Source organism: Psammomys obesus, unplaced genomic scaffold (genome assembly GCF_907164565.1).
Source record: "Psammomys obesus unplaced genomic scaffold, mPsaObe1.curated_primary_1811, whole genome shotgun sequence".
Lineage (NCBI taxonomy): Eukaryota > Metazoa > Chordata > Mammalia > Rodentia > Muridae > Psammomys > Psammomys obesus.
In genome coordinates this window covers 3,053,674-3,068,896 of record NW_026592890.1, presented here as the reverse complement: position 1 = coordinate 3,068,896, position 15,223 = coordinate 3,053,674, and the positions used below count along the sequence as shown (strand labels likewise).

Here is a 15,223-nt window from a genome sequence, read left to right as displayed (position 1 = left end):
TTGGATCAATGAGAGATGGAAGTCTGGGGAGATATAGAGGCTACTACTAGAAGCCAACATTAGCATCAGTACCGGAGAGACAGTGCTTCCTGTCAGAGCCATCTGTGGTAGCTGTGTTGTTACCTATTTCTCTTGTTATTTTTCGGAGCTTGAAAAATATCTTATATCAACAAAATTATGTGTCGGTATTATGAACATGACCCCAGCATGAACAGAAACTTTTATACCTTCTTACCAGCTTTTTCTAATGAGATCTTGTCGACCAAATCTAGCCGACCACTTCTTTTTATGATTTGTTAGCAAAGGATGCTTTGTGATTTTCGGTGGTTAAAAAAATCAAAGGAAAAATATTTCAGGGCCTGTGAGCCCACTATGGAAGTTCAAACTTCAGTGTCCATATAAAATTTTATTGGGGAAAAATTGTTCTCATTTATTTCCATGATGTCCATGGCCTCTTCTAAGCTATGATAACAGAGCAGTTATTAGAACAGGGATCGTCAGGGTAGAAGCAAAGCATTCTAGCCTTTTCTAAGAAATGCTGGACAAGGTAGCTTTCTACTCTTCATCCCTTGGGCAGTAGGCATGTGTACAGCTGGACACTCCAAAGTGAGGTGAATCTTTACCTTGGGGCAGATTAAACACAAATTTCAATTTGTCAAGTGAAAGCACTTAGGGTATTAAAATAGGTTTTAATGTTCTAGATTGAATCTGTAGCCTTACATTCCCACATTCCTACCATCCTCAGAGTTGGAGCAAGCAGAAGGTTTTATAGATCTAGAGCCATTAAGTTGTAGGCAGAGCCCTAATAAATGCACTGCTAAAAATTAGGACAAAAATTTTGTTGCTTAAAAATAGATTCTAAAATGTGCCGAATATGGCTCTCAAATCATGGTAATGATGAGGCCATAGATCAGTTACTATTTATTAGGAAATAGCCCCCTTTTATTTCAGCCTGCACCGGAAATAAAGGGTCAGACTTCAGACAAAGGAACAGAATCCTAAATTGTGCTCTCCAGACATGCTATGTCACCATCACACAATTCTAATTTTACTTAACCCACCACCTTTAGAAATATATGAAAATCAAGTTAATTTTGATGAGTTTACTCCAACATAGGAAACAACATAGGCCATGTCTGGTTTTGAGTGTGTGTGGTACACCTAGCTATCTGGTGCCCAAGAGATGAGGGAATGATAGGCGTTCACCTTGCTTTCATACTGTTCCATTCGATGGCAGTGTGTGATCAAAGCAGGGAACTCATCCTTGTTTGGTGAGCTTGCTGCTGTAGGCCATGCACAGCTGGACTTCTTAACTGACTTATTTGAGGAGGCTCTGAGTATCAGAGAATCCTGGACCCATAGACTTAAGCAATTGTAGTTCAAAAATATTTGGAAGATTTTTTTAGTACTGTATTCAACGTGCATAGACTTATTTTCTTATTATTATTCCCTAAAGAGTGCAGCAGGCCATCAATTTGCACAACATTTCCATTATATTAGGATTACAAGCAATGAAGAGATGATTTAAGGTATCAAAGTTGAAGAAAAATACTGGACCATTTAATACAAAGGCTTGGGGTCTTCTGGACTTGGTATTTGTGGGAGTCCTGGGATCAAATTCCCTTTGGATACCAAGAATTGACAAGATTTCCTTAAAGATTGCTGTGTATTCCATCAATATTTATTCTGGGAGAAAATTGTAGAGGAGAGTTGACTGAAACTATTTGGCCTTAAAAAATGTACTTATGGGCTTTTGCATCCACTCTAGAGCTTGTGTGGGCTTGTTGAGAGCTGTGAATTACTCGGAGGGCCCTGCTTGTAAATTCCCAGGTGACTCCAAACAAGGTGGTGCTTTGCCTCTGGGCTCTCACACTGTAAGCCAGCATCCCTTCTGAACGCTAGGCTTTGCATTTTTGTTTCTTTGTAGGTTTTGCTTATGAGTCTGAAGTAGGCTAGCTAAGCAGAAGGAAAAGCCACACTGCATGGTGGCTGGAGGCAGAGCAATCACAGGGCTGTGATACAGCCGGGTATGATGGGATTGCTCAAACAGTAAAAAGCAAGACCTCCATACGACCTGGGATACGACCCGGGAACAGCACAGCTGACTAAGTCCCCCACTAACTCTGTATGGTGCCTTATTGTTAGCCTTCCAGAATTGGCTGTTCCCATCATGCATCTATGCTATGACATAGCCTCAAACTTTATATAAAAATAGAAAACTGTGATAAACCCTGTCCCAGGAATATCCCCTCCACCCATGAAATTCATCACCTCTATTCATGAATAATCCTCTCCTTTATAGATGCCTGCCTATAAGACAGAGTTGTTCAAAATGTCTGATGCTCTACATTCTCCCAAGGAGCCCTCACTTCCTCTTGGGGGTTACTTTTGTTCTATAAGGGAATGTCCTTCTAATTCTTTGTCGCCCTTTCCCCGCCATCAATTATTCCTCTGGTCATGCAAGAGGTAGAATGCACTAGATAGAGGTATCAGTATGGTCTCTGAGCTCTGCTTAGTCTTCCCCAGTCACAGTGACTTTGCTGTTTAAAATGTCTTTGTGTATAGTTTAAGATGCTCTCTAGTATTCAAAGCACAAGGAAGCTGTTAGGTGCCTTATATGGAAAGTATGCATGTTAGACTTTGTGTAAACACAACTTTTGATACGCATGATGAGCTGTGAGTTCGGTAGAAATTTATCTATATAATGTGTATCAAACTGGCCATCCTTCAATTGTAACACACAGAGAACAGGTTTATGCATTGATTAGTTGATGAATGTATTTGAACCAAAGGCTCATAGCAATACTATGGTAGCCATGCAGACTTTATGGAGTATACCATGATGAATGATAGAATAACTATTCATTCCTCTTTACTTTTTCAGTTCTATAATGGCAGTAGCAATCTAGTCTTGATTCAAGGCAGATAGAACTGTATGTATATTTATGCACATATGTGCATGTCTGTGTGTATTTGAGCTGGAAATCACTGGTATCAATCCACAGCATTGACTCCCCTTTGGAGAAAATAATGCGTATGAACAAAGCATTTTTCCTCCCTTTAAAACCAAAAGTCTTCTTAGGTGATGGTTATCTATATTTCTCTGTAGTCATGTTTGTATTTTGCATCTTTGATCCCTATTGAATCCTCTTTTCTTTCTTATATTTCTTAGAACAGGACTTTATAAGAATACTGCTCATGGTTGGGTCACTGGCGGTGTCGTGGAAGGGATAATGAGGATGTCCTGAGAAAACAGACATTAATCACACCATTGGTACGACAGTTATTTTTGTTGCTGTTGCTGTTATAGTCATCTATGATTCCCTCAAAATACTAACCTTCTCTAGAACATACTACCTTCCTTTGCCAGCAGCTGTAGCTCTCTGACCACTTAATTGTATTTGTTGTTTTCAACAGTAAATGTAAGTGAGCTCTTTCTATTACTTCATGGACTCATTATTGTGCTTTTCTTTTGTAAAAGAGCTACAAAGTCCCTGGAATGAACTGGGACAGTGGAGCCTACAGGCAGTCGGTTAAATATTCTCCGCTCCCCAGGCACGGTTTCCTCACCCCACAGGCTCTTCACCAGCCCTTCGTGTGTCGGCGAACTGCCTATTTTTCTCTTTTCCATTCTTATTCCCAGGAGGTTATCTGCCCATGGAATTAAGCACCTGATCTGCCACAGGTGGGTGTTTGGGTTGACCTTTCAAACAGAGCTGCCTTTGTCAGAACTTTCAGTGCAGAGAATAAAGCGTAACGCCATGTTCTCAGTGAGAGGCAGCGTCACCATGTGTCTCCAAGTGAACAAGTGAGAAGTAAAGCCTTTAAAATGCGCTCACCCAGCCGGCAGTGCACTCGGCACTGGGAAAAGATAAAACTGTGTCTGCTCCAGCTGGCTCCTGCGCTACTGGCTTCCCTTCTAAAAAAGGAAGTGGGGACAAAAATGGGGAAGAAAGAAAGATGCTGAGACTAACAAGGGGAAAAGGCTCCTGGCAATTTGGCCATTGTTTCACACCATTTAAACCCAAGAACCCACACATGAAATCAGGACGTTTTGTTGTTTCAGTATTACTACTGTAACCCGAGCTTTCTCTGTTGATCTAGTGATGGGATTAACTCAAATTATCAATTTATATCCTAATAAACAGAAAGTTATGTGAGCTAAGTTCAATATCTAGAGGTCTTGAACAAATGAATATCTTTTATTGCTTAAAAAGTTTCTATATTCTTTGTATTGGATTACAAGTCTAGCACAGATAACCCTCCAGTCCATTCTAGTTCTTTCATTTTATGATTCTGTGATTCTATTTTTCTCTAGGAACAATGAATAGCACATTTCCTTACCAAAAGCCATCTTTTAATTACTGCCTTAACTGTGGGATGAGACTGATTTCGAATCTCTCATTTGAATATCTCTGCTGAATTACACAAAGTAAATGTGTTAAGGCAAACATTCTTGTATTGATTTCCTTCCTGTATTTTTCCTTCTGCTGTTAGCCTGCCTCTCAATAGATGGTGCTCTTTTCTCAGAGACATATTCTTCACCCAAAGATGAGAGAAATCAGCTTTACTTTAAACAATCATTAATTAAAGAAATCAGACAAGCAATTTGCAGTACCTGGGGAACAAAAGCATAATGAGGGAAACGATCTTTCAATGACTATTGAAGCCTGTGACATGTGTGCTGAATAGGTGAAGCAAATATTGTAACTAAACCTGAAAGTGCCATGTTCATGATGCCACTGGGAAGAAGGACTCAAATCAGGAGCCATTTTAAAGTGCTGGTATATCCATCTACTTTAACAAAAGTGGATAGATAAATACTTCACATTAATGGGCCGAATAGGAACATGTAACTCAGGACCAGCACACTCAATATCACTCTCAGTACTGAGACCAGTCTTTGTCAAATTTATCTAGAACACCCCAAATAACAGAGGGTAGACCTCAAAGTCTTTGGAAATAATTTCACTAGATAGAGATACTTTCCTCTCTGTACATCCTGAACAACTCCCAGTAATACAGAATGTTGTTGCTTTTATCTTCCCTAATTGACTCCTAGGGTTGCAAGCACTGAAAAACAGTTATGCCCTATAGATGCCCTGAGCTACCCAGCAATTCCAGATGGCACTCAGGACTTCCTGAGCAGAAGTTCAGGAAGAAAGTGCAAACTGGGCTAAACATCACAACAGTAGCCTTGCTCCATCCAAGCTACTCTGTCCTGGAGAGATGTCGGGAAAGCTCCTTCCACTTGGGGCAGCCTCAGGGTGGAAGAAGAGTAAGACACGCTCCTAGAACACATGAGAAGGGACGGAGCTGTGGTGCAGCCTAAACTAGCAGGTCTGAGAAAGTTAGGAAGTTCGTCTCTTTAACCTACTGAAGAGCCTTTGCCCTTCAATAAGGGGAAGCTAAGTAGATTCTTTTCCTCACATCGTCACAACTCTCTGTTCTTACAGCTCATGCAGAGGGACGATTGACTGTCAGATGTGTTTCAAGACTGTCTTGTCTTAGAATAAGAAGGAGATCTAAGATACGACCTCCCACCCCCCGTATCTTAATAGCCATGGCCCAAGAAACGTCGTGGTTTTGGAATTTTGAACACTGCTTTATCAAGAGAGGGAAGAAAAACCTAGAAAAGTAAAAGCTCACATAGGAACAGCAAGTTCTGTATTCAAAGCATCCCTTTTCTGTACCCTGTTTACTCCTCCCCTGTCACTCACAGACTTTGTCCCCTTCCCCCCTGCGGAGCTCAGCACCCAGAGCGTTCCTTACCTGACAATCACATACATGACCAGGAAGTTTCCGAAGAGGCCCACTACACACACGATAGAGTAGAGGGCCATGATGGTAATGGCTGTGACCATGGAAGGGTTGCCGGTTGGAGGGCACAGGCTGTCGCTCCCACCAAGCCCGGTGCGGTTCAGACCGCATGGGTCGGACTGGTTGCCATCTACGTGGGACAAGTTGAGCCAGGAGCCAGGTGCTGAGGAGCAACTTGCCTGAGTCAAGGGGTCAGAACAGTCGCTGCTGTTCCCCGGGCCGGCGCGGCTGTCCATGGTGCTGAAGGCCTGCTGGGGACTCTAGGCGGTAACTGAGAGCACCCAGACTTTTCGGGTGCCACGCGCCTCAGCGTCTTCCTCTCCCAGCTGCCTTGGCTCCGTCTGTTTCTTGCACGGACCGGCCCTAGCGGAACGAGAGATGAGCGGCAGGCAGAAGGGAACATATGAACATCTGATATTCTCTTCTGCCTGTAGCCCCCTCCCACCTCAGAAGTACAGCCAGGCGCGCCCCTAGCATCCCAAAGCGCTGCTCACTGGGTGGAAGGGAGGGAGCGCGCGCTGCGAGGGATCCAGAGGCTGGAGAGGAGGGAGGAGAGAGGAGTGGATTTTGCGCAAAGCAACTCTGAGAGTCAGTCTCCTCTGTCGCCAAGCACTTCCTTGCAAACGAGTATAAAGTGGGGTAGGAGGAGGCAGAAACAGGGACGTTGCAGACAAGGATGGGAAGAGAGACTGTTCAGTTTCTTTACAACGACCATGCATAAGGAAGGGTGTTTGCATAACTATTTTGCAGTCAAGAAAAGTCATTGATCTATTATAATCTCAATGGCCCTTAAACCACAATTCTCTTCCAATTCAACTGCCCATATGCAACTAACTGGGGCTGGAGGCATACTGTTGCTGTCCTACTTTACTCAGATCCCCATATCTGAAGCAAAATTTCTCAAAAATTTTAACAGCACAGACTTGTTCAAAGCAACAGCGGTCTTTTTCTGAAAAAGAATGATTTTGTGAAGGAAGCTTCTTTCTTGTGCTCCCATTTCCTCAATTTCTCTTAGATTAGAAGGTCTATTTGCACCTGATTTTTTTTTCCTAGTGAACAAGCACAAGAACACATTACAGAAATCAGGAGGGAGGGGTGATAACCCCTAAAATCCACTGAGGATCACTCTGCCCCTACTACCTCCACTCTAATGGACCTGCTTAGAAAGGTTTACCTTTAGCTTCTGCACCTCCATCATGCTCACATGTTTCTGGGGAGCAGGTTACTGAACCAAGCAGAAATTGTACCTCTTTATTCGTTCTACTATAGAGATTCCAAAAGGAACTACATGCCTCTTTTGAGTGTGAAATAGCTTCAAACATGATCCTTGAGGAACAAGGATGCATTTGGAAAATGTAGATCTCATGTCTAAGTTCACAAGAGCATCTGACAAACTACAATTGTAAATTCAACAGCAGCATGTTTTCTTCTCACCACTATGCATGCATAGGCTCTGCACACTCAGAGTTTAACTAAAAACCTGAAAATAAATGCCTTTGCTTGGTTGTGGAAAGTCTCACTGAGCTCTTATAGACTGTAGAAAGCAAGCTTAGAAGGGACACATAATTTCAATTTAACTTTAAGTTATCTTAAAAAACAGATAACTCATAGCTAAGCTATTAATCATGGGCTTTTGGTCAATGTTCAGTATTATTTTTACCCCTTTGCATTAGCGGGTATAATTTTAGCAATAATGTAGATAAGGTTTCCTAGAAGCTCCTAAAATACCTTCAGATGTATTCTCCTAGGAATAACCATGTCAGCTCACATGACTGAGCTGAAATCTGTCTGGTACCCCTTCACATGAAAGAAAGTCGGCACATGGAAGTTGTTGCTGCCAGATCGTTTTGTGAGATAGCCCTGTAATCTCTAGCAGTGTGAGTCTGAGTATGTTACTTTACCTCACTGAGTCATAGTTTTCTTTTCAGAGTAAGAACCTAAACTTTATTCAAACATATGTTCTCATGTGAAATCAATATTTCCATTCTATTTGTCATGTTTCACAGAGAGTAATCAACATCCTCAATTACTCCAAATGCAACATTTCCTGACATTATTTCATCTGTCTTTCTGTCCATCTATCTATTATCTATCTATCTATCTATCTATCTATCTATCTATCTATCTATCTATCATTTGTCTATCTTTCTACTTCCCATATGTTCTATTCAGTCAATATATGCTTTGAGAAAATGCAGATAATGTCATTTATCTGTCAAATATAAATATTAAATTAACCTTGAAAATCCTTGAAAAGTTATACAGATAATAATAATCAATAGATGATGCAAGGACCCCAAGTTTAAGTTATATTATTTCTTAGTTTTCTCCATAGTTGCTCATTTCCTCCTAGAGTGATCTGAAGGTCTTTGTGGAAGCTTAAATTTCCCCTAAAAAAGGCAGACTATTAAAAAATGACTCAGCACACTGAAATCCTAAATACTGTGTATAGCCTGGGTTCTAACCATGTGACCTTTAATTTCTTAGTGTCTTAGTATTGCTGTCTGTGGAAAGATCTGCATTTTCATTGATGTTTCCTGCTATACCTTGATTTTTCATTTGAATCAACAATAATTTATCACATACTGGTCTACATTTAATTTTTGGTATCAAGCCCATATAATAAAACTTTTTTTTCGTGAAATTGTTTGCCTCAAAGAAATGCATTTCGTCACCATCTGGATGGCTCCAGCAATGAGCTAAAAGTCACTCTTCTTGGATTTCAGTGTCTATTGGCCTCAGGTATTCATATAATTGCCGTAAGTGCACACTCATTTTTAACAGTTTAGTCCTGATTGTTTTTGAGAGTGGCTGTTAATGGAACACACTATTAACAGCTGTTAGTGAGAACCAGAGTCATAAATACTATGCATAGACTAATTACAGTGCTGGAAGATCAGAAAGAGAAGGCCGAACTGCTTTATCAGGAGAACATGCTCTGTGTTTTGTAGGTACATCTTACTTTTAACATTTAAATGTGCACAGTTAATACAGCATTTGAATTTGACACAATATTATTTTAGACTATTGGAATGGTGCATAACCCTTCCATAAGATGTAGTAAGTTTCTTTGGTTTAAAGTTTAAAAAGTGAAAAAAAAACTAAATTAAAAATAAAAATTCTTCACCAATCTCTGTGTGATAAACCTGAGAGGGGACCTGACCTGGAGCCAGTAAAAGCCACGAACTTTAAATTTTAAAAAGTATCCCAAAATCCAGACTTTACTGTCCATTTTTCTTCTTGGAACTTACATTCTTTATGCTTCCTGTTAATTGGTTCCTCTTGTGTAAGATAAATGGGCAGGAATCAACCACAAAGCAGTTTTCCAAGGTCACATAGATTTGCTTAAACAATTAATTCACAGGTCTACATGCCTTTCTTTAAATCTGGAAGCTCACTTTTAAGAACTGGGTTTTATTCTTCTGTTTCTGGCTATAGAGGTTTGTCATGAGCCAAGTATAGTCTTTCATCATTTTATACTTGAAGAGTGGTTACTCTTTATCAGTCTCACTGAAAAATAATTGAGCGCTCAGTAAAACTTCTGTTTATGCAGGTGTTACGGCTTGAATGTAAACTGTACCACACTAGCTGGGACGCTAGAACCTTTGGTCCTCAGCTGCTGATAGTGCAGAACTGTAGCAGGAGATGCTCAGCTGAAGGAAATGGGTGGCTGTGGGTATTCCCTGAGCCCAGCCCCACTTCTCGTCCACTGACCAAAGTTTGCCTGCAGCTGCAGTGTAACCAACTGCCTCAGTCCTGACAACCACAATTTGCCTGACAAGAAGAACCACATCCCCTCACATTGTAGGTTCAAACAAACCCTTTCTTTGTAAGTTTGCATCTTCCAAACCTTTGGTTGCAGAAAAGTAAACCACGCAGTAGATTGTCCTTATTGCAGTCCGTCACATTTGAAGATAAAGCTGAGAAATTTAGAAAACTGCAACTCTTTGTCAATTTAGAAAAATTAACTATATAAGTATTGCACAGAAAAAGCAGGGATTTTGTTTATCTTAATGATTATAATCTCATATTTTCCCCAGGATCAGCAAAAACAAACAAACAAACAAACAAACAAACAAACAAACACATTCAGTAGGAAAAGTGGTGCTACCTCCGGGCAATTCTTTTAACTGTATGATTTAGAAGCAGCTGGACTGTTGCACCTGATTCTCTCTCAGTGGGGCTCAACATGGGTTGCCGAAGTATATGAAGAACTGTGAAGAATGTTTGCACTTTCTTAGATATGTGACTAGAAAGGAGAGAAAATTTTGGTGCTCTTTATAAATAATTGTGGCTGTTTTCCTTTGGTACTAAATTCAGTCTTCATGTCTCAAAGGGAAGTTGGGCTATGGGAACTAAAGCCACATAAGTGATTCTTAAATCCTGTGATACTTGTTATATCTAACAGCTGGTCTCCTATTTTGAGTGAATTGTCTCCTTAATCATGACTTTGTAATATTGCCCAAAGGTCATTTGGGACAATTAGTTCATGGCACCCTATCACTTTCCAAATGTCAAAGGACCCCATTTCACTAATGGTTATCCACACTTAATATGACCACTGGCAATGCAGGAGAAATTCCCAATAGTATGATGATGTTGTCAGGATTTTTTTCTTTTAATTTCCAGTTTTGTTGGGAATCCAGAACCTCCTCATTGATAATTAGCACTTTCGGTCATACTTGAGATGATAGACTCACCTTTTTCATTTTATAGAAAATGTCAACCAAACATATGATTCTGAGTCAGTATACACATCTATCTTTCGGTCATTCTTCAAATAAAAATAGCATCCCATGAAAAAAGTACCTGGTTCCCATTGCAGTTGTGACAATCACACAAATGCTTTTCTTTGTGAGTGACAACAGTCTGTGGCTTGTGGTGGGCAAAATGTGCTATGTGTATTTCCTACTTTCTACATGGATTTTAAGGGTCAGGATATCTGTGTGTTTGTGTGTCTCTAATGTACATACATACAGTCTATGCATACATGGTCTATGTGCAGGTGTGAATATGCAGAGGCCAGAAGGGGATGTTGAGGGTCCTGTTCTATCACTTGCTACTTTATTCTCTTTCGCTGAACCTGGAACCATCTATACTGGAGGCCGGTGAGTCACTACAACCCACCTACGCGTGACCTCCACAGTGCTGGGGTTCCAGGTACATATACTGCACACACGTCCACACCCAGCTGTTTATGTGGGCGTGAGGGCTCTAAAATCAGGTTGGCATGCCTGCCTGCACAAGTGCTTTTACTTGCTGAGCCATCTCCTCAGCCTCCAGTGGTGTGACATTTCATAAAATTGACTCCTGTTTATGCGTTGATACCATTCTCCCTTGTGGTTGTTGATGCAGAGGGGGCGGGGACAGAGTCCCCCTCCCCCTCTCCATGCAAGCTATTGTCATTGCTCTTGATTGCCCACCAGGACTGGAAATGAGACCCCTCCCCCCCTTGTCACACATTTTGGCCACAGGACTTGGAAAAATCAAGCCAATACTGTTCTGGAAGCTTCCTTTCTGCTGGCTGGCTTTCACAGTACCGGAAGGTGCTATTCAGGTTGCTATGGGGAAAAAAGTGACCATCAGTCTTTCCCAGCTGTGAGTTCTGCCAGGTATAATAATGCCTAGCCTGTCAAGATATACAGCATGAATGGTATAGGAGCAAAAAACCACTTTCTGATTAGATTTAAGGCCCTATTCACAGGCAGAAACTCAATTGGTCTTGTAAATCTGGCCAAGAACACTGTTTGGAGCCCTCATGAGCTCCAGGGATGAACCTACTGTTGTTATTTTGTTAAGTAGACATAGTATCAGACTGCCTTCTAAATATGAATCTCTGTACACAATAACTCTCAGCCCTCACTGGAGAAGCATTTTTGTGCAGTGAGATGCGGTTAATATAGAGGCACACAACTTGTCAAAGCACAGAGATCTATCTGCGGAGTGATCAGTCACAGAGCAGAGGTAGGGTGGGGTTGTGGGCGTTTCTTTTTGGCCTGTGAATGTGAGTCTGTGAGGGGCGCACTGGTGAGTATTAGGACAGAGTGGATTCACAGTGCTGGCTGTTTCATCAGCCATGCTTTCTACGTTATCTCCACCTCACTATTGTAGAAGTCCATAACTGTAAAATAGTTAAGACACATTTTCCCCTTGCTGATTTCTTGACTTAGAAACCTCAGGGGTCTGTGAGCATGCCTTCCTGCTATTGGACAGAGGCTCAGCTTCCCTGCTTTTGTTTCCTGTCAATCCATTGAGCAGAAGGTGTGGATTCTCCCAGGTGCAAGTACCCAGGTCTCTCCTTTGAGAGACCAAAGAATTAAAAATTAGTGCCTGGGCAAAGGCCAGCCAGGTGAAACATGTCCAGCCCCCTGTGGGGAAGAACCAGCCTTACCGCATTCTTTTCTTGCCCACTAGAGATACAGTTGCTAGGAAACCGGCCCAGATGGCCAGGCCAGAATCGTTTATGGTCTTGGCACCTAAAGTAAACCAATCATTTCAAAAGTCAATTTCCCTTACCCAATCCTGTAATCCTGGGGCATGTAACCCGCCCGCTGTGGTTTTCCCTTTAAAAACCTTGTTTCCCCAGACCGTCCCACTGTATTCCTCTCCTGCTTCCACAGGAAGTTTTGCTCATATCCGAGATTCCTGGTGGTCTTTTGGGGGTATCCAGAACTGGGCATAACACCTTGAGCTCTTGCTCCTATGCCCTACAGCCTTCTTCCTCTTCCCCTAAAAGCTGATTAACCTGCATTCTTATGACTCTGTTTCTCAGGGCTCCGCTACTGTCTGCTCTTCCTTGCTGTCTCTTCTCCCCAAAATTCCATGCTCCACAGATCACAAGCAAAGCAGTGCGGTAACATTTCTTGTAATATTTAGCTATGTTCAAAGCACGAGAACATAGGCACAGAACCCGTAACTTTGCCTTAGATACTGGGAGGCTGTCCTTCTTTTGAAAACTGGCTATTTATTTAGGCTTCTGTTTCTAAGCCAAGTCCTGCCTACTGCTGTCTCTCTGTTTACTCACAACCCTACTTCTTCTTCCATTCTTTAATATCAAGACCATTTATTTAAGAAGCCATTAAGGACTTTAATAAGGCTAAACTTATTGGCATTTCAATCTCTTTTTCTCCTTGCTCTGTCTGTCTACTCCTCTCTCCCTCTCTTTCTCTCTTCATTTATTATACTTCCAATTTTCCAGTTCTGTTTTTGTTTATCCTTAGGCTATTTTTTCTTTTGCTTGTATCTCATGTGAGGCATTTTCAATATTCTTTTCATTCATATTCTCAACATGTCTTCCTAGTGGTCTCAAATCATATTCATTTATACTTTTGTGTATGTACCCAATCCAGACCTCTGGCTCTGACTTTTACCCTAGAGCAGTGGTTACCAACCTTCTTAATGCTGTGTCCTTTAATACAGTTTATCATGTTGTGGTGACCCTCAACCATAAAATTATTTTTATCAATACTTCATAACTGTAATTTTGCTGCTGTTATGAATTGTAGTGCACATCTGACATGTGACCCCCAAAGGGGTCGTGACACACAGGTCGAGAACCGCTGCTTTAGAGAGTGAGCAGCTTTTTTAAAATTAAATTAAAATTTTAAATTTTTTATTTATTCACTTTATATCCTCATGGCAGCCCCCTCCCTCATCTCCTCTGGGCTTTACCCTCCTTACCTCTTTTCCCCCATTTCCTTCTCTAGTCCACTGGAAGGTGGAGTTCTCCTCCCCTACTATCTAACTCTAGCCTATCAAGTCTCATCAGGACTGCCTGGATCTTCTTCCTCTGTGGGCTGGCAAAGGTGGTCCTGCCAGGGGGATGTGGTCAAAGAGCAGGCAACTGAGTTCATGTCAGAGATAGCCCCTGCTCCTTACTAGGGAACTCACATGGAGACTGAGCTGCCTATGAGCTACATCTGAGCAGAGGGCCTAGGTCCTTTCCACACATGGTCCTTGGTTTGCGTATCAGTCTATGATGGTCCTCCTGGACCCAGATTTTTGGCTTTGTTTTTCTCCTTGTGGAGATCCTGTCTCCTCCAGTTCCTTCTATCCCTGCTTCTTCCGCAAAACTCCCTGCACTCTGCCAAAAGTTTGGCTGTGAGTCTCTGCATCTGCTTCTATCCCACCACACAATCTGTGTTTACAGCAGCTTTAGTCATAATATCCAGAATCTGGAAACAACCTAGATGTCCCTCAATCAAAAAATGGATACAGAAATAATGGTATATTTATACAATGAAAGAGTACTCAGCTATTACAAGGAAATCATGAAATTTGCAGGCAAAAGATCATCCCGAGTGAGGTAACCCAGAACCAGAAAGACACACATGGTGTATACCCACTTATAAGTGGATATTAGCCATATAATATAGGATAATCAGACTGAAATCTACAGACCTAAAGAAGCTAAACAACAAGGAGGACCCTAAGGAGGATGCTTAATTCTCATTCAGAAGGTAAACACGATAGACAGCAGAAGCAGCAGAAGAGAGGGGGCAGGATGGGAGCCTATCACAGAGACCCTCTGAAAGAGAGTCAGATTCTTGTGTGCGCTGGTTTGGTGAACATGTTCAGTGGATGTGCAATGTCTGCTACTCTCACCTTCCTAGTCCAGCATAGCTCTCCGAAAGGCACCACCCCCTGTATCCTCCCTCCGTCCTTGCCATCTCGCAGAAGGAAGGGCATAAAATATACGTTTCTGTTCATGGTAAAAGTATGTTTGAACCAAGGATAAGTAGCATGACCATGGTCAACTTACATACCTTGCTTGAGGGTCTATTGTTTTAAACGTTTTGATAAAATTTATTTCCTAATAGTGTCTACGCCATAGGCCCTTTACATAAGTAGTAAGTGGGTTTGGACTAATAAACCACTTATAAATATTTCTAGCATATTTAACCATGATGTAAATATTTATTAAGTGATATCCCTGGCCATTTCTACTTCCCTTTCACCCCAATATTTAATCACTAAGAATCCTGACTTAAATCTCATAAATAAATGCACTCTTGTTGGTATCACTTGCCTAGTCCAACCTTTTACGACTGCTTTGCAACTATGTGGCAGGTTCTACCCTGGTCTGTCTTCCACTCCACAACTCACTCCATACACCGTTACTCAAATGAGATCCAGAACACAGAGAGGCGACTGCTGACAGTGCTCATTGGCTCTCTATAAATTGGGGGAGGGGTACTGCAGAGCTGACATCTTGACATCTTCAGAACCACCCTCAGAGCTGCACTTCGGGTCTTCACTGTTTGCATTTTACCCTTTTGAGTTCTGCCTCAGTTAGCTTTATAGTACTGTGATAAAACGCCATGACTACAAGCAGTTTCATGTGGGGAAGGGCTTCTCTCCACTTACAATTGTCAGATTTTGTACTGTAACCCTGAGGAAAGTC

General features: G+C 41.6%; 1 protein-coding gene across 4 annotated transcripts in view; it reads right to left on the bottom strand.

The window, feature by feature from the left end:
- The window catches only part of Oprm1 (opioid receptor mu 1), a 50,273-nt gene extending 44,130 nt beyond the window's left edge, over positions 1 to 6,143 (bottom strand). For all 4 annotated transcript variants that reach the window (XM_055615843.1, XM_055615845.1, XM_055615844.1 and 1 more), the window contains exon 1: positions 5,773 to 6,143. In XM_055615843.1, the coding sequence (XP_055471818.1) occupies positions 5,773 to 6,056 (284 nt within the window). In that variant the 5' untranslated portion in view covers positions 6,057 to 6,143. The remainder of the gene's footprint in view (positions 1 to 5,772) is intronic.
- Between the last annotated feature and the right edge of the window lie 9,080 nt (positions 6,144 to 15,223).